Here is a 19,290-nt window from a genome sequence, read left to right as displayed (position 1 = left end):
GCATATTAGCAGGGTTAGTGGGGGGGTTTCCCCTTCTATGAGGCATTGAACAGGGATTATCTGTTAATGTGGGATATGCTTACATGGTCGTATCAGTGTTCTATGATGGAAGAAGAATTGAGGGCATTTGTGACTTTGTGCTTCCTGTTTTCCTCTTCATTCCTCTATGAAGTCTCTATCTTGGTACTAAACTCTGCTTCTGTGTGGTTGGCACATTGCGTCTAACCTGCCATAACTCCCTGCAATATTAATCCTCCATGATCTGATGCAAATATAGGAGTTTAATTGCTTTGATTGCAGAAGAATTAGGGAAGGATTTTGTGTAATGTTAGATCCTGCATCATCCATGAAGTAATAAACATGTCATTGCTCTGCCCTTCTAACCTGTGTCTGAACAAGTGTAGTATAGGGCACCTATTTCTGTGTATGGCAGCCTACTACTGGTGGAGAAAGCACATAACTGACTCCTAGTACAATCTAATATTAAATACTATGGGTCTCATTATTTTTATTTATTATTGAGCAGTGGTTTACCAGCTCTTCTCCTATAAAATCCTGAAATGTCTGGATTGCATTAGTACTGTAGTTTAATATTTTATTTTCAATTATGGTGTTCATTAGCGAAATACATTTGTACATGTAACACTAGCGTCACACTAGGTCCTCTAGAAACAATGTGGCAATATAGCAGCTCAAGTGATCCACAGCGTTCGAATGTTCATGTGTTCCATTCACATTAGAACAGTACATTGGGTCCGCGTTGTTTCTGGAACATGTACACACATTGGACCTGATCTTCAGTATGAAAGAGAATTTTGGGGACATCCTAAATGTTCCCACTCTCCTGGTCTGCTCCCATTTCATCCACATAAAGATTATGTCTCTCTCTCAATTCCACTAGAGAAAGAAGTAAGAGTTTTCAGAGCATGCTAAGTAAACAAATCTCCTATTTTACAGGTCTAGATGCTGATGAGATGCTAGAGCATTACAATCATCTAACCACAGTCATCAATGCCTTGACTCCCACCCCCATTCTGCACAAAGATTACCCTGGTTCACTAATAAACTATGTCAAATGGAGCAGATGGCCAATACTGCAATACAACTGTCACAGCATGGATCTGGGTCCCTATGCCTACTGCACACCGCTTGCCATTTTCTTTATTTTATTTTTTTATTTTTTGCATTACACTAAATGTTAACCTTTAAGACTATATATGATCATGTTAGCTTACTCAGGTTTCTTTCTGCTAGGAATGACCAGATCTGGAGTTAGTTATGGAAGGCAGAAGAAACTAAAGTTTGAAGAGATAAGAGCCAATTGTGTCAAATCTGTGTCAATTTATTTTGCACTTGTATATTCACTGCAGCACAACCATGGAGCTATTACTAGACATTGGAACAGTGACAGTCTCAGTCTCTTGCAGATGGAAAAGCAGAACTGAGCCACAATGATTTTCATTCCATTTTGTTGCTTTTTTCCGGACCACTAAAACTGAATCAATTACAATTAAAGTTCACATGGGAGCTCAGGGGTGGGGGTCTCACAAGCCTTACCTAAAGAAAACTGTGTGTGTGTGTGTGTGTTTGCCCATCTGTCCTCTGGAATGGTCCCCTTGAACCCCTCTACTTCACGGACTATGTCTCATTTCAAATCTCATCTGAAAATGTAGCTTTTCTCCCTTGCCTAGATCTCTTAATTTCTCTCTCCCTTTATTGTTTCACAATAGAATTGTATTATTTTCAACAATTCCGTAGACCAGTTTGAGATGAAAGTGTCACACAGTGAAGTTTTCTATTATTATTAAACAAGTTTCTGCTTGAATTCCAGCTGTGACCATGCTCAAGAAACAAACTGAACTCCAGTTTGTGATTGATTTTCAGATACTGCACATTGTCCATAAACCATGGACTGTCTGATGTCTGCGCTTGTATCTGATTTACACTGTAAGCGCCTCGGGTCCAGAACTATGTTTTGACAATTTGTTTGTCAAGGGACTTGTTCGATAAATGAAAAAATGATCTCAATAACTAATGATATTAACCCTGACCATATGTCTGTGTACTGTACTATAGGTCTGTTCTTCCCTTGACTTTTACACATACCACCCGCATCCATGTATAGTCATAAATCTGCTTGCAGATCCTTTTAAACCGATAATATTCTTGGTGAGCTCAGTAACCCCTTCACTGCTGCCCCTGAAATTTTCAAGAGCTCAACCATTCACTTCAATGGAACTTTAAGTGGATGTTGCATAGACCCAAGGGTACTTTTCACAGACACATGCCATTCCACATTAAAGCAGTTATGGATGTGCCCTTATAACTTAGGTCCTTGATATTGCCATGCTTTGACTATTATCTTAATATTTTAGGGGGATGTTGGACTCAGTCACTCACAGCACCTTTCTGCCAAACACAATGATCTGCGAGCCCCTGATGTCTTGGACAGAATTGTTTGGGACAACTGAGGACTATTATCCCACCTTTGATCATCAGACAGGTGTGTACATAGGCTCAGTTTGAAAAGACGTGTTCAATTAATATGTGCCCCCAACTGGACTGAATTTAACAGTGTTACAATTGGCTCTGATGGGTAATGGCCTGTGCATGTTGTGCTCACTGCTGAGCCTATTGCTACGTTTATTTCTCATTCAAGCATTACTGCTCTGTTCAGGCACACAAGCTGACTGTGTGCAAGATAGGCATATGAATAGCAACAATAATAGTCTGCACTTCTATAGTACCTTTCAGCTAAGAATCATATATCTACAAGAGACTTGTGTTGCTTACGTCACTATAATGTATGGAGCCCTCACAAACATTTAGTGGATTCCTCATCACAATATCCCTGTGGAATAGGGAAGCATTCTCCCCATTTTGCCCATGGAAAAGTGAGTCAGAGAAATCAAGTGATTTACTCAAGGTCACCCAGCAAGTCTGTGGCAGACCCAGGAATTGAACCTAGATCTCCTGAATCTCACCCCAGTGACCCCAAAAGAATTCCAGTGCTTTTCAGCTATCAATTAATCAAGTTTCTCAGTTAGGCATTATCATCTTCATTTTGCAAGAAGGCAAACTGAGACTCACAACATTTCAGTGATAGTGCCCCTAGGTTACAGAGGGAGTCAAAAGCAGAGTCAGGAATAGATCCTTGTATGCCTGGGTATCTTTTGCTCTGTCCACTTGAAACACAGCACTTGTTTTGAAGTCCCTTTGCCTATCAATGAATGTTATCCGTACTATGGAATAGTAATTTAGTTTGATGGAGTGACATCTCTTTGAATTTTCTGCAGCTTTGTATAAATTTATTACCCATAGTAGCAATGACCAGTTAAATACATAGTTAACGTGTAAGGTTTGGGATTTTAAAAACCAGCACAGATCTCTGTGGATTGTAGAAATACATCAATATTAACTCAATAATGCCCCCACTGGACTAGTTGCTGATTACTCCTGAATGTTTAGTATACAATTTCCCCCCACTGTGCTTATGTAAATTCTACACTTCGCCTGGCCATAAGACTCATCTGGGGAGTATAGTTAGTTTTAAGGAATTCACGCCCAATCCCCCATGCTTTCAGGCCAGATCCCTGCTATAGAGGTTCAGTTAGCATTTCCCATTAGAAATTCTTTTCCTTCCATAAGAGTTTGATTCAATTCCTAAATAGCTGGAATTTTTTTTTCCTCTCCTCCCTCAGACTAAATCATTCAATAGGCTCTAAAAATACAGCATAATGTCACTGATGTTACTGAGCCAGGCTTGTGGTGAAACTTGGATCTGACTCAGGTTTTCATGCAAATATTTTTCTCCCATAAAACTATTTTTATGCCTTCAAATTACAAAGTTGGTGTACTTACAGAACAGGCCTTGTCCCCTCATGAGACAGTTTAAGTATTGGAGAACAGCACTTTTCAGAGCTTAAACCATAACAAGTTTATGATCATCATAGACTTCATGCTTGTTTCTGTGGTGCAAACCTTGGCCATTCAAAATTTTCCATGTGATTAGAAATAGAATCTGCTCCAAAAGGGCACAGGTCCCTAATGCTTCAGCTAAAGAAGAATCTCAAGTGCTATGCAGGAAATAGGAGTTCTTGTTTGTGGGAAATGCTCTGATTTTGAAATTTGTTTCCATTCTGAATCAAAGCAAAAACAAAGAATTTCTAAGTTTCCTGTGAAACAAAATCTTGGGGGGCAAGGCGGGGGAGAATTATTTCAGGTAAATCAATGTTTTGTTTCAGCTTTGACTTTTTTAATTTTATATAATTATATTTATAATTTTATAAATTTCAACCTTATCAAGATATCTTTCAGTTTTTTTTCTAAACAAAATTAGGAATGTGTCAATTTCAATGAATCCGCATTTCCCAATGGATAATCATTCCATTGGAAAATTTTCTACCAGCTCTGAGCATCTTCATTAGCTGTTAGCAGTATACGGCCTCTGACATGTAGTTGTGCAGTTCTGACTCCATCTAGTTAAAGGTCAGTATTACACATAGATACTGCAAGGACATTAGACTGTCTACTTTAAAGTAATTGAAATGTTTCATAAGCGTACATCATTACCACTGTGCTGTGATTCTACCTGAGATCGCATACTAAGATGGGTTGGGCTGGGTATGTACGTGGCCTTCATTTGACCCTGTCTGCAGCTGCATCTCCCCTTCAACTTTTTCCCCCCAGGATTGCTCAATGTTGGATGCTCCTACACATTTCTAGCATCCTTTAGGGCTGCAATAACTTTTCCCGTGAGCTGATTTAAAACATTCTTATAGAACCCACTACATTGTTTTCACTTTTTTTTTCTCCCCCAGTAGCCCAGGAATAAGTTTCACACATATTTATATTATATCAGTGCTAGCAATGTTATACAAGGAGACATAGGATAGAAAAGGAAGACAAATACTTCATTGATTTGAAGCACAAGAGGCATTTAGGCCAACAGAATAAGGTTTTCCCCAGGCTGTTATCTGGCCAAGATAAGAGTCAAGATACCTACACTTTTTGGAAAAAAGTACTATAGGACTTTGAATGCGCAAGTGTGAGGTGAGTTCCTCCTCACATAAAATAGTGGAGAAGACTTGACAGAGCTGCCTATAATGAGACAGGCAGAATTTCTGAGATGACTGAGTGCAAAGTGTAGCTCTCGTCTCACTCCTGTCTATATCACAGTTAGAACAATGCTAGGAATAAAACACCTGTATTTAAACAGAATTATGTCTTGTAAGATTCTCGCTCACTTTCTCTTACAGTGTGGAACTGGTCTATGGAAAAGGGCTATAGAATTGATCTACTCTACAGACAAACCTTATATACAACCAGGCTTTGCTACATTCATCTGATGTGGATACAGCTGGCATGGTTCATGTCAATACAGCAACATTTTTCCCTGCACTAACATGTATATCTTGTTGGTTTGTCAGTACAGCTGTGCATGAACCAGTGCATTCTGGGAAAATCTGGACAGGTATCCCATACTGCCTTGAGTACAAAGCCGGGTTATAGAAGTCCTTGGTAAAAATCCCTGCGCCTGCTTGAGTCCTATCTACACTAAAGCTTTGATCCTTGTTACCATGGATAGAGCTTCTTCCTTTGGAAATCATGAGGCTTTTTGCCATTGTACATGCAACCTTAGAAGTGGGACATGAATCCAAACTCTGATTTCAAATAACTTTTCTAGATTGCAAGGGGTAAGTCCACAGAATTTAATTCCGCCTGGGTTGGAATGTAACGAGCACACCAGGATTAAAATACTCAATCTGGCTAAAAAGTGCCATAGTTAATGTAACCTAAATCCAACCTTGAGGCAAGTAACACTCCACAACTTTGGAAAGGTCCAATTCATGGTTTGAACTCTGTTGCTCCCACTTATCTCTGCTTTCAACTTTCCCTCTCCCCTAGAGACCTGTAGTCATAGGTGCTGAAACTAGGGGGGGTGCAGCACCCCTTGACTTGAAGGGGTTTCCATTATATACAGGGTTTACAGTTTGGTTCAATGGTTCTCAGCACCTCCACTATAAAAATTGTTCCAGCACCCCTCTAGTTCTAGGCACAAAAGCTGAAACAAAACATTGATTTACCTGAAATGTTCCTGTGCTGGCTGCTGAGTGATTTATTTGCTCCCCACCTTATCTCACCTGGATAGTTTTCACTTAGAATTTCACTACACAGCAAGGAAAACATATTTGGTCCTTTCCCTCCCACTCAAAGGAAACTTGTACATTTCCTGTAGAAGCTCTGTCCTATGCTGATCTTTCTTCCAGAAGAGTATTCCAAATTGCATAATCTTTTGGTACAGTGCATACCCCAATAGAAGAGAGAGCTACTCAGGAAACTAAACTTCAGTGTAAGGAGTAAAGGAAGAGCACTTTTGAAAATGCCAGACCTTCATGTCAGCACCTTCTGAGTGCCCGTGACATATGTCAGCACTTTTTGGGGCCTTAGAATATTTTCTGACTTCCAAAAAGAATCCGATCTTTTTAGAAGCCAATAGAGAAGCTAATCCTGACGAGAACTGTTCCATGAAAGGAGCATGCTATGGCCTTTATATTGCCAGCAAAGCTGATATTTATCACAGTCAAGTCAAATCAAAATTTCAGGACCAGTTGCTTAAGTATTTCAAAGTTACTTACTGTACTTTTTAACTGTAGAGGAACAGTTGCTTTTATCTCATGTTACCCTAAGGGAATTAAAAATAGATACACCAAAGGAGCAAACTTCATTTAACTCTTCAACACATCAGAAGGAAGTTGTGGCCTTGACCCTCACCCCATCTCCTACATAAGCACAAAAAAATCCAAACAGCTCAAGAGTCCCAAAGGTGCAAACAAGACAACACCAAAAATATAGGGCTGGATTCATGCCTTGGTGCCTCCACCTGATTTGGGAGTAAGGTAAGCTACCCTGTTGCAATTCTGCCAACGGGCCTGGAGCCAGCCCTCACAGTCCCCCACACTGTTTCTATACCTCTTCTGGCTAGCCTCCAGAGCAGGGGTCTCAAACACGCAGCCCGCAAGCTCTTCCCTGCGGCCCACCAAGCTCCCCGTGCCCCCCCCAGTTACTTCCGGTCACAGCCAAAGTCATTTCCAAGCGGTTTTAATAAAATATATACACTCAGTAATGCACCTCACTCAAAGGACAAAACATGCACTTAGTTAGATGTACTTCTGTTAAAGCCCCCCCACTGCACTGGGCTGCACCACCACTCCACCACTGCTCTGCCTCTTCCAGGGGTGGCAGGTTTGTAGAAATTTTGGTGGTGCCCAGAACCTGCCCCCCCTCAACCCTCTCCCCCCCCCCGAGGTATTTTATATGGCAGCTAAGCTCCCTGCTCCCCAATGTTTGGGGCCGGGTCTCTCCCCGTGCCCCGCCTGCCGCCCCCACGCACCTCCCCCGAGTGTCCCCCGGCCTCACCTCTGCACCCCCTCCTAACCCCAAACTCCATCCCAGAGCCTGCACCTCCACCCCCTGCCCCAGTCCGGAGCCTTCACCCAGCACCCAAACTCCATCCCAGAGTCTGCACCCCCACCCCCTGCCCCAGCCCAGAGCCTGCACTCAGCACCCAAACTCCATCCCAGAGCCTGCACCCCAGACCCCCACCCCCACCCAAACTCCCTCCCAGAGCCTTAGGCAGGTGGGGGTGGGGGTGGAGTTTGGGGGGGCAGGTTCTGGGCACCACCAAAATTTCTACAAACCTGCCACCCCTGGAAGAGGCAGAGCAGTGGTGGAGTGGTGGTGCAGCCCAGTGCAGTGGGGGGGCTTTAACAGAAGTAAATCTAACTAAGTGCATGTTTTGTCCTTTGAGTGAGGTGCATTACTGAGTGTATATATTTTATTAAAACCGCTTGGAAATTACTTGTTGTAGGAGCAGCAGTGATCTGTATGCTCTGTATAATGCTTAGCACTTTCCAGGAGGGAGGGGGGAGGAGCATGCTCAGGGGAGGGGGAGAAGAGATGGTGCAGGGGTGGGACCTCATGGAAGGGGTGGAGTGGGGGCGGGGTGGTGTGGGGGCAGGGCTGGGGCCAGCGAGGGGGGGTGTCAGTGATGCGGCCCTCAGGCCAATGCACTAGTCCTCATGTGGCCCTCGTGGTCATTTGAGTTTGAGACCCCTGCTCCAGAGCCAGCGTTCCTGTGAAGTACGGCTGACTTTCAAGCTGCCCTTCTCCAGCAAAAGGCCTGACGGGGGATGGTGGCTGTACAACTGCTTCTCTCCCATCATGAATCAATCATCCTCTGGCACAGCTATACACACAGTTCCAGGGCCTATAGAATCTGATCCAGTGTCAAGCTGAATATCACAACTGACCTTTCTTTATAAAGGACCAAACAAAATCTCAGATTCAAATATGCTCAAAGTTTTGAGAGGCCGAAACTCAGATCCAAAGTTTGCATCTTTTGCCCACCTCTCCTCCTTTCTAGACTGCCTCCCTTGGATGGGATGATAGATCCCCAGGGGGTCTATGACACTGAAAAATACGTTCAGCATTATTTTAATTCTATACGCACAAATAAATGGAGATATTTACAGTACATGGATGATACATGAAAGAACACACTTGTCCTGTAAGTTTTAAAACTTCATGAAAAAGATCTTATTTATATTATAGAAACTCATTTAGAATGCAAGATCAGTGTTTCAGACATTGTCACAATTTTGAACCATTCCATGAATTTCATTGGGGCAATTAAGTCTAAAACAACAGCAGCATTTACACCCTGAAGTAAACTGCCTGGCTAGGCTGATGACAAAAAAAAGTTACAGTTCATATTGTTTGCATGCACTGCCATCTGATTGTATATTGCATATATTTTTCATACAAACTGTGTCCCAAAACTAAATGTATGGGGTTAAAAATGTAATCTGAACATGAAATAATAAATCCTGGCTGAGTGATTGGAAAGAGGAATTAGGAAATCTAAAATGAGACCAAAGTTGCTTTCAGATTAAATGAAAGGAAACAGTATCTATCTAATCTAACTACTCGCCTAGATATGTATAACATTTTCATCCCTGTGGTAGTTCATTCCCCGGCTATTTACTATCATGTGTTTGCTCAGTCATGATTAGTAGAGGGACAGAGCCTCAGATGGTGTAAATTGGCATAGCTGTTTTAAAATGAATAGAGCAACAATCTCAAAGGCTGATATTTCTGTCATTGGCCCAGAATCTCTCCTGAGGCAAATCATTACTCATCCTCAAGGACTCCAGTATAACGGAAAAAAATTGTCTAAGTATAACGAAAATAATTTGTCTAGCAAGTTAGTAGAAATAATGAGTCTGGGAGGCAGAAGTTTGTCTCCATTTTTCACAGGCTTCAATAAAATTCATCCAGAGCTAAAGAGCATTATAGTGTCTTTGGCTATAATTCTAGCGGTTGCTCCATACAGGCTGCACCTGCACAGACATCCAGTGGGAACTGCTTGCAAGATGAAGGCCTCTTCCATGTACGTTTCCCTCTAGTATCTGGTTTGCAGGTACAAAGCCTCCTATTACAGTTAGCTACAGATATTCTCTGTTAGCTCAAGTGGTAGAGATCTGTGTTTACATCTAAAGAAACAGTATTCAAATCCCACCTCCCCTGTATAAGTGATCTATATAGTAATAATGTCTGATGACTACAGCATATGGCTGTGTTACACTGCTCCTACTTTCAGCACCAGAGCTAGTTTTTTAAAAAACTATTCTACAGACAAATCACAGAAAAATAATTTTCAGGTTTTATCATAAAATAATAGCAACAAGCTTTTCCCACTGATTGAGAAACTTTTTCACATTTTTTGAAAAAATGTTGACACTTTTGACTGAAATATTTTTTAGACTAAAATTTGCCTACTCACTCTACTAGCATCTTTCTTTCTCTTTCCTTTATCTGTCAGAGATGCTTCCCTAAAAAGAACTTTGTCGGGAACTGCACATTGCACCATCTAGTGGCAGTCTCTTATATAACAAATTAAAAAAAAGTTCACACAACCCTAATACTTACTATGTACTTCAGGATGAATTGTGTGATGATAACTTGCTGGGTATAGCTGTGAAAACAAGCATTTCCCTTAGTAATAAACTTACAATATTTACCTACCTGCCAGGGGTATTGTTTAAGGCTTGTAGAGTGCTTTGAGACATCTCTCAAGTGACTCAGCCTCTCATTATGAGAAACATTGCTCATTTTTATTGCAAAATGCACCAGAGAAATTTGGTGTCCCTTCACTTTTATTATTGACAATTTATTTACATCACAAGGAAATAACCATGACATTGAGGAGAGAAAGAGAGTTATTTATGCTAAAGCATTTGATCCCACAGTATTTTAATTATCCTGCATGGATATTTTTTGTGCCTCTCACTTTGGGTCTGTGTTTCACCTTGTGTATCACACTTGGGGTGTGATGAATTGAGAGGAATGTGCTTTTGAGATCCTCCTACAATAATGTCCCACATAATAATTAATAATAATACCTTAGGTGCACTAGGCACCAAAACATAAGCAGACAGTATTAAAAGGAATAATTGAGGAACCTTGTGGCCTTACTAGAATAAGGTAAAGGAACTTCTCTTGTCTGGAACATGCTTACTGGAAAGAATTTCATAATGTAAGTATTTCAGCTTTATTTCTCTCTTCTGCTGAATCTCTTGCAGTTGGCGATTCTTGCTGGACATCTATTCACCCGGAATACTGGAGTAAACACAACGTCTGTGAGTGGCTGCAGTTTTGCTGTGACCAATACAAGCTAGACGCCAACTGCATCTCCTTTTCCCACTTTAATATTAATGGCTTGCAGCTATGCAGCATGACCCAGGAGGAGTTCACAGATGCTGCCGGCGTTTGTGGCGAATACCTTTATTTCATCTTACAGAACATCAAGATACATGGTTAGTGTTTCAGAGATTGAATGCAAAACAAAAAAGCCTTAAACTTTTGTGTGAACTTCATGCTAGTGGAAGGTGCTGGACTGACAGCCCTGGGACTAAAGTCCCTTATTTATTCACAGAAGAGGTGAAGCACCTCTGGTGTCTAGATCCTACAATGATCAGCAGATTAGCAATGCAACAGATAGAGGATAGCATGGGCAACGAGGTTACTGGCTTCCCAACTGTGCCCACTCCATGTCACTCAAGCCTGACATGACAGGTTCAGCTGTAGGAGTAAGACCATAGTTCAGACTCTATGGCCCCTTCAGTCCTTGGCTTCTCCACTGAGACTGTCCTGGATGCAAAGTGTGGTGTTTTAGCTCAGATAGAACTGGACTGAGACCACCAAACTCATTTCACATAGACCAGCACAATATACTGCTACTATGTTCCTCTCAAAACATCAGAGGTTGCACTGTTTATCTGACGGTGGGCATGATGTTTTGTTTGGCACATGCTATCGGTATAATGTGTAATACAAATATGAGAGCCTCATTAATACCCTTGATGTTATTCTCAAATACAATCAATTTTCTTTACTTATTTTCCACCTCATTTTTGCTTCTTAAAAGATTTATTGCTGCTTAAGTGAATTTAGGCTCATAAACTTCTAAACTACTGCCTGTCTGGCCTAACTGAAGAAAAGTGAAATTTCTTCTACAGCTAGCCTTTAGTTTAGATTCCAGGAGATTAATAGGATGGTTCCGTAGGGTTCAGTTCTGATGATAACTTAGATGACTGACTTTTCATTGCCCAGGACAGGGAGACTTAGCAGGACTACTCCAGTGCCACGCTATTTTTCCCATCTCCAGATGGATTATAAATTGTTGGGTAATTATTTATAGAGTTAGACCCAATCCTGCAATGCATTCCAGCTGCTTTGTGCCTCTCAGTGATTCAAGGCTTTCCTAAAACTGGCTTACCTGTCTACTTCAGGATTCTCCTGGTCTAGGAGAATTGTTGAGTGGGATAGAGTTGTCATAGGACTGCTGGCAACTGATGCAGTAGGTATGTCCATGGCAAAAAGGGGCATGGCCTAAGCATCCCTTCACTCTAGCAATACCTGGCTGCTAGAACAGCCCCTGGAGGGCCATGGGTGGCTGACAGTGCAGGCCTTACCCTGCAATTGCTCCTTACTGCTGGGAGCCACTGTGGCTCCAGGCCCAGGAATTGAGAGCAGATAGACTCTCTCTCCTGTGCTTTCCATGTTCCTCACATTCACTTCCCAGAGGAGAAGGGAAAACAGCTTGACTCCAACGTGATAGGTGATGAGCAGATGGAGGACAGGGCAGACAAGGAATGGGCGAGGAGCAGAGAAGGACAGGGATAGGTTGGAGGCAACAGACATGAGGGGGACAGGGACAGGCTGAGTGGGAGAAGAACAATTGGGGACGAGTTGGTGAAGGGACATGCTAGGAGTTGATGCTCTGGGGATGAATCAGGGTTGTGCAGTAAATGAGGCTGCTGTCCATAGGAACCCTGTCATACTGGTTGCAGAAGTCAGAATGTGGGTGGTGAATGAGACGGGACTGCAGGGGAAAAAATGGTCTTGTGTTTTTAGGCAGTCAACTGCTGCTCTGGAGTCCTGGCTTTTATCCCTGCCTCTGCCACAGAATTCCTATGTGCTGCTGGGCAAGTCACCTGGGAGGAGACTTTCAAAAGCACCTAAAGGATTTAGGAATACACCTCCCATTGAGCACCACAGAAAAGCCCGTGAGGAAATTAACAATTCTGTATTAAGTGCCGGTGTTGAACTCAGCTCCCTGTAAGCTGTGCGGCTGCACAGCAGTCTATTAAGCACCACACAGGTGCTCAGGGCTGCAGCAGGGAGAGATTCCTCTCCCCCAGCCCCAGACCTGCCACGGCTGGGGGAGAGACATCTCTCCCACAGTCCCAACCCAGTCTGGCCTGGAGTTGCTGCGGAGCGCCTCGTTCAGCCAAAATGCACGTTTCCAAGCTCCGCTCTTGCCAAGGCTTTGGCACAGTGGCAGCAACATGATTCAAACACTCTTTGAAAGCAGCTCTTTGCCATCATGCCCCGCGCGTCAGCTCAGCATGCTCCCCCGGCTCACCTAGACAGTAGCCAGGGAGTCACCTAATGAGGAGTGAGCGCTGGGCGCAATCCAGGCCACAGCTGTTTGGGGCCGGGGGAGGGGCACCTCTCCCACAGCCACAGAAGGTCCGGGCCAGGCTGGGCTGGGGCCATGGGAGAGGCGCCCCTCCCACCCAGCCCAGGTGCTCCTGTGGGGAGAGAGAGCTGGGGTTAGTCCTCTCTCCCTGTCACAGCCCCAGGGAAGCATGCACCCCAAGCCCCCTCAGCCCTGGCCCTACCCTAGAACCCGCACCCCCAGCCAGAGCCCTCACTCCCCCACACCCTAACCCTCTGCCCCAGCCCTGAGCCCCCTTCCACACTCCAAACCCCTCGGCCCCACCCCACCTCATGAATTTTGTTATGTGCACCAATATGGAGGTGATGTGTCCATATTGGTGCACATAACAAAATTCATTCCGCATGTGGGTGGGAAAAATTAAAGGGAACACTGGTGTTGAATGGTGTGCAGTAAATAAGGTCCGTGATGAGAAATACTAAATAGCTGCTTATTCAATGTGCACCATCCATCCTGTGCAGGTTGGGGTCCTGTAGAAGAAAATCATATATGATTATGTAATTAAACACCTTATCATAATGCATATGCACAAAGAGGCCAAATTAAGGTTATACAGGCAACCTTAACTTTGGCATTTCCTAAACTGAGTGCTGGATTTTGCAACCTGAATTTTCTTTCACTGTAGGGGTCTTTGGCATAGGCGCTGATTCCATGGGTGCTCCATAGGAGCACCCACGGGGAAAAATTAGTGGGTGCTCTGCACCCACTGGCAGCCAAGCTCCCCTCACCCCCGCCCGACGTCTTCCACCTCCCCTGAGCGCGCCGCATCCCCACTCCTCCGCCTACCTCCCAGCACTTCCTGCCCGGCCGCCGCCAAATAGCTGTTTGGCAGCATTAGCACACTCCGGGAGGGAGAGGGAGGAGCAGGAATGTGGCATGCTCAGAGGAGGAGGCGGGGAAGAGTTGGGGCCGGAGCGGGGATTTGGGGAAGGGGTTGGAATGGGGGCAGGGCAGGGCTGGGAAGAGGCGGGGCAGGCCTCATGGACGGGGTGGAGTGGGGGTGGGGCTGGGGGCAGAGAGGGGCGTCGAGCACCCAGGGGACAGAGGGGAAGTCGGCACCTATTGTCTTTGGTATGTAATATATTTATTAAATGGTGTGAGCACTCTTGCTGTTGTACAGACATGCCACTGTGCTATGGAGTTTGCTACAAGAGAGAATCTCTTGCTTGAAGTAGTCGAGGGAGAAGTGAAGAAATGGGCTTTTAAGGAGAGATCTGATGAAGGAAGAGGGACTAATCCAAGTGTATAGGACAATAAAGAAAATGGCAAAAGTGAGAGCTGGAGAAAGATCTAAAGGGATCAGGTAGACAGGAAGCATGGCACAAGCCAAAAGAGCACAGCAGGGCCATTAAGAGGTAATGAGAGCAGAGAAGCATGCTGAGGTAGGTGATACCTGTTTAGGACCTTGAAGACAAGGATGAGGAGCTTGAACTTGATACAGGAAGTAAGAGGAAGCAAGTGAAGGAATCTGAAGATGGGAGTGACAAGGTCAGAGAAGTGGGCGGGAAAGCTGATCTTTAGCAGCAGCCTTTTCCTAGACAGGAAACTCATCTTCCTTTTGCAATGTGTATGTTTCTATAGTCTCTAGTGTGAGTTTATATCCCTGCATTCTAATATAGTGGGGAAAGGGTCTAGCTGTGCCTTAAGATTCAATGTCAAGTCATTCTGCACAGTGTGTGACTAGAGAATTGAACACTGGATTGCATGTTTTCCTCCCCATAGGCATTTCCTTTTTTACTGACACCGAAGAAACCAAGCCAACTATCAAAGATTGTAAGTAACCTTGTTTTGTACATGCAAAGCTCTATTCACTAGGAAAGGTGCGGCGTGTTCTATGACTAGCAACAGGCAGCAGTTCAAGGGATTTTTACAAGTGAGAAAATACTCCAAAAATTGTCTCCACTTGAATGCTTTAAATTAAAGACTCTTGTGGGGGGTAGGGAAAGACTGGTGAGGCAGTAGCGCAGTGATAGCCTGTTGTTCTAGAACCACATTCAGCTCTTGCAGAGTCCCTGGGTATGACTGGGCTGACTCGTGTTCTGCCTGGCTATAGGCAGTTTGGAAAACCCTCTGACACAGGATCACATGTTTCAAGGCAGCACAGAATGCACTGAACAAATGACCAGAGCTGCCAAAATGTCACTCCAGGAAGTGGGTAGGGAAGCACACTGGTGCATTGTCCTGCCATCATGTGGTGATGGTGATGTGGCATTGTCTCGTATGTAATTCTAGTAAATGTCATTTGGGCTGGCAGCAGGGTCTGAATCCCAGAATTTCAGCACTAAAAGAATGAGTCTCTTCTTCAACTAAAGGACTAAGTACTCTCGCAAGAGGCTGCAGCAAACTCAGAAACTCCTGGGGATCAGCCTTTCGAAAGGGACATCTAATACACATTGAAGAGTGGGTTGCACAATAATGCAAAGTTCTGACCCCAGGCATCATAAAGTTTCCCACCTGATTATTTTGTAGCTCTCTGCTACTCCATTCAGTGAAGGGGCTTTCCAGGTTTTCTTTGTTTTAGTACCATTGCTACAGAGAGAGCCCCAATACTCACCTTGAAGAACTTGCTATCTGTGTGCAAGGCAGGACAGATCTGCTGATTTGTAGAAGTTGCAGAACTAGTGGTGTTAATCAGCCTTTGAGATCCCTCCTTCAGTGCCCTCTTCTGACCAGCTCTGTTTATGTCACGGGAATATCATGACAGGCCCCCTTTCTCAAATTGGGTGATATGGCTTGCGTCTCTGCAGTGTTGTTGCCAAATCTCACATTCATCTATTGCTGTAGCACTTTGGCCATGTGAACCGTCAACCATAGTGTAGTCTGAGTTCTGAGCCAGAAAAGTCCCAGGTTCCACATCACAGATGTATATGCAGTTGATGAAGACAGCCCTAAATTCCCTAAAACCAAATAATCCAGACATACTGTAGATGACATGTAAAATGGTTTCATTCTTTTTTTTTCTTTGTGGTGTTTGTCTCTGTCAAATTGTTCAACTTCAAGTTAATTATTCACTTTGGTTTATCTTTATGATAAAGCTGGTTTTTTTTTTTTAAATTTAACAACAGATCACATCCCCAGATTGACTCAATGTTGCATGACATTTGACTAGGTGAACACATTGCCCTTTTGACCACATTATCACCAGACTCTAATTCCTCCTCCTTCACGTGTCACGTTATTTTGTAATTCTGTTCCAGACAATGATAAGGCATGCCTGAGAACAGGGGGCTCAAAGAGTCAAGAATGTCACAGCCACGGGAGAACAAGTAAGTATATATTTGAAATGCAGAAATTGTGCTTGAAAGATTACGAGACATATAAAACCGTGGTTTCAAATGCTTGTCACAAAGGGGTGAATCACTTAGTGATGCCCCAGATGAGCTAAACATAAAGTGGTGGTTGGTGCAGTGTTGCCAACTCTCACAATTGTAGCATGAGTCTCATTACATGGGTGCTTTATTGGAATCAGAAGAATCTCAGCTTTCATTTTATTAAAAAAGTAAGCTTCTAGCCTTCAGAGTTGTGGAGAAAAGCTGGAAAATGAAAACTGAGTGTAACCTAGAGGCTCAAAATCCAGAAGGCAAATAAACAAACCCAAATGAATTATTTAAAAAAAAACTCATGATTTTTTGAAGCCACTCATGATTTTGGAAGGCCTGGCTGAAGATTTTTGAATGCTTGAGGTTGGTAATATTGGGTTTGTACTTGTAGCTTCACCATTTGCCTGATTCCTGGGACATTGCTTACTCAGAATCTCCTTAAGCATGACACATGCATGCACACCCGGTAACAAGGTTTGTACACTTTCTTAGGAAGTTCTTGTCCCTTCCAGAGCATTTGGGGCTCAAGCAAGCCTCAGGCTTAAATTGTAGCACCACAGAGACATCTACCTGTGTGGGGAAGTTTGCTCACCTGCTGCCAATGCTGTAAATATTCCTGGATAAAGAGGAATTTGATTGCGGTTGTTAATCCAGAACCTTTTACCAGCACTAAATTCATGTCAAACCTTTTGAAATTAATCTAAAAATGGGCTTTAAAAATAATCCCCAAATCCAGCTGTCCTTTATTAGGGTGTCCCATTACTATTCTGTGGCAATCCGTACTGATTCCTGGAGGCTAAACCTGTCAAGGATGCAACTTCATCCCAACTTTTTGAAGGACAAAAAGTCAAAATTTTACAGGAGTAAAAGGCAGATTCTAAAATTAGTTCCTTTTCAAGGCCAGCCTGCAGCAGGTAATTTGATTCCACTTACAGATAAGCAATGCACTTGATTTTGTAAGCAAAATGGATGCCAGATACAAGAGGTTAAAGATCTTGGGCACAGGCTGACAAACCTGCTGTAGTGATTATTTTTATTGTTATAGTACTGCATCTCTGAAAGTCTGTTAATCTTCTGTCCCTTTCCTGCTGAAGGCCTGCAGAGTTCTCACTTGTGGGAATTTGTAAGAGACCTCCTCCTGTCTCCAGAAGAAAACTGTGGCATTCTCGATTGGGAGGATAGAGAACAAGGCATCTTTCGGGTTGTTAAGTCAGAAGCCCTGGCAAAGATGTGGGGACAAAGAAAGCGAAATGACAGAATGACATATGAAAAGCTGAGCAGAGCTCTCCGGTACGTTAGTAGGTGAAAATGCCACCACATTACTAATGGTGTGTTATATGAGTCTATTTCACACAATTATATTGATTGCATAGATTTTTAGTGTATTATCCAAAGGTCATGAGACAGAATCATGGCTCTTTTGGTTACAGATAAGATTACAGGGCCAGATTTTCACCTGGTATAAATCAGCATAACTCCATGGAAGGCAATGGAGATATTCTGACTTACATGAGCTGAGAATTTGGCCCATGGCTTGTAATGTGACACTACCTGTCTTTCTGCTTTGGCAATAATCCTAGCAATTCATTCTGAATTGTGGTCATCTTAGAAGCAAAAACACACATGCAATGTTTGTTTTAAAAGGAGCAAATTTCACCCTTCAAGAAGTCTGGGAAAGCTTTAAACTCTATAATGCAAGTTGATCTGGGGGTGTGAAAATATCCTTTTAACAGAAAGAAAGGATTGCTGTTTGATGGAAAACATCAGATTGACTGTCTGTTATGTTCCTATCGTGTACTACTTGAGAACAATTCCTTTAAAGTAAATACCACTTCTGTTTTGTTACTGCAGGTATTATTATAAAACTGGAATTTTGGAACGCATAGACAGAAGGCTAGTGTACAAGTTTGGAAAGAACGCCCATGGGTGGCAGGAGAACAAGCTATGAACTAACTGTCCCATGCCTCAGACTGATTATGCACTCTGCAACATGAAGTGTCTGACTGCAACAGACATTTGAGAGAAGGATTTTTTCTCCTGCTTCTCTCCTCTACGGCAGTCTGGAGTTGACAACTGTTTCTGAGAGACTGGCCAGAGCAACACATGACAGCACATGAATGGGGTGGCTCTTCCCCACTATATACTTTGTGACCAGCATTAGCTTGTGCTTAGCTCTTATGAAAATAACACCTGTGATGCAGCTCAAGGTTTTGTTAAGATGAATTGTTTTTATCTGTGGCACCTCTTCCTGTGCCAAGAAGGGCTATCTTTTGTCATTGCCTATCAGCTCCCAGTATGAAATTCCTGCTTCCTGCTGACATTTAAAAGAAGTTGGTGGGGGGGGGGGTGTGAGAGAGAGAGAGAGAGAGAGAAGGTTGTTAAATATTTTGCAGAACACAGTCTTTTTTTCCTTCCTTTGGCTAGAAAGTCAGTATTTTGGTTCATCTAGAGACAATACCATTGTGGTCAGCATGTGTTCCAGGGGCCCTATTCTCAGGTCTGCTACACCCCTTTGTGGTGGAAGATCTGGCCAGCTGAGAGTCATCCTCCCCCCCCCACACACACACATATATGCACAGAATTAATCTGTCCAATCAAGCCAGTCATCCATAAGAAAAACAGGGTTTTAAGCACTAATCTGATTTCCTCACTTAGCTATTAATTTGACTTCTGCAAATGTATTTTGCAGGTTTTACTGTACATACTATGAACGGTTCACTGCAAGTACTGAATAACTATTTTTATTTGTGTTATGTTAGTTAGTTGTGATTGATCACATGGTATTAATTCTGTTCCTTGATTGGGTTGGCATAACTCTTACTGCAAGCACTTTTGGTGCAACTATTTATCTATGAACTAAAAATTGACTTTCCACAAACACTCACA

General features: G+C 43.2%; 1 protein-coding gene across 3 annotated transcripts; it reads left to right on the top strand.

Annotated features, from left to right (window-relative positions):
* Positions 1-2,379: 2,379 nt before the first annotated feature.
* Positions 2,380-18,676, top strand: ELF5 (E74 like ETS transcription factor 5). 3 transcript variants are annotated; one of them, XM_024213863.3, is made up of 6 exons: positions 2,380-2,503; positions 10,644-10,877; positions 14,807-14,857; positions 16,282-16,350; positions 17,499-17,694; positions 18,256-18,676. In XM_024213863.3, the coding sequence occupies exons 1-6, from the start codon at positions 2,380-2,382 to the stop codon at positions 18,350-18,352; spliced, it is 771 nt and encodes a 256-aa protein (XP_024069631.2). In that variant the 3' UTR covers positions 18,353-18,676. The 3 variants fall into 3 exon arrangements, with proteins under 3 accessions (XP_024069631.2, XP_024069632.2, XP_024069633.2); XM_024213864.3 differs by lacking the exon at positions 10,644-10,877; XM_024213865.3 differs by lacking the exons at positions 10,644-10,877; positions 14,807-14,857.
* The last annotated feature ends 614 nt before the right edge of the window (positions 18,677-19,290 follow it).

This window comes from Terrapene carolina, unplaced genomic scaffold, assembly GCF_002925995.2.
Source record: "Terrapene carolina triunguis isolate 2854851 unplaced genomic scaffold, T_m_triunguis-2.0 Scaffold96, whole genome shotgun sequence".
Taxonomy (NCBI): Eukaryota; Metazoa; Chordata; order Testudines; family Emydidae; genus Terrapene; species Terrapene triunguis.
The sequence above is the reverse complement of the archived record's forward strand: the minus strand, read 5'-3'. Positions and strand labels throughout refer to the sequence as shown.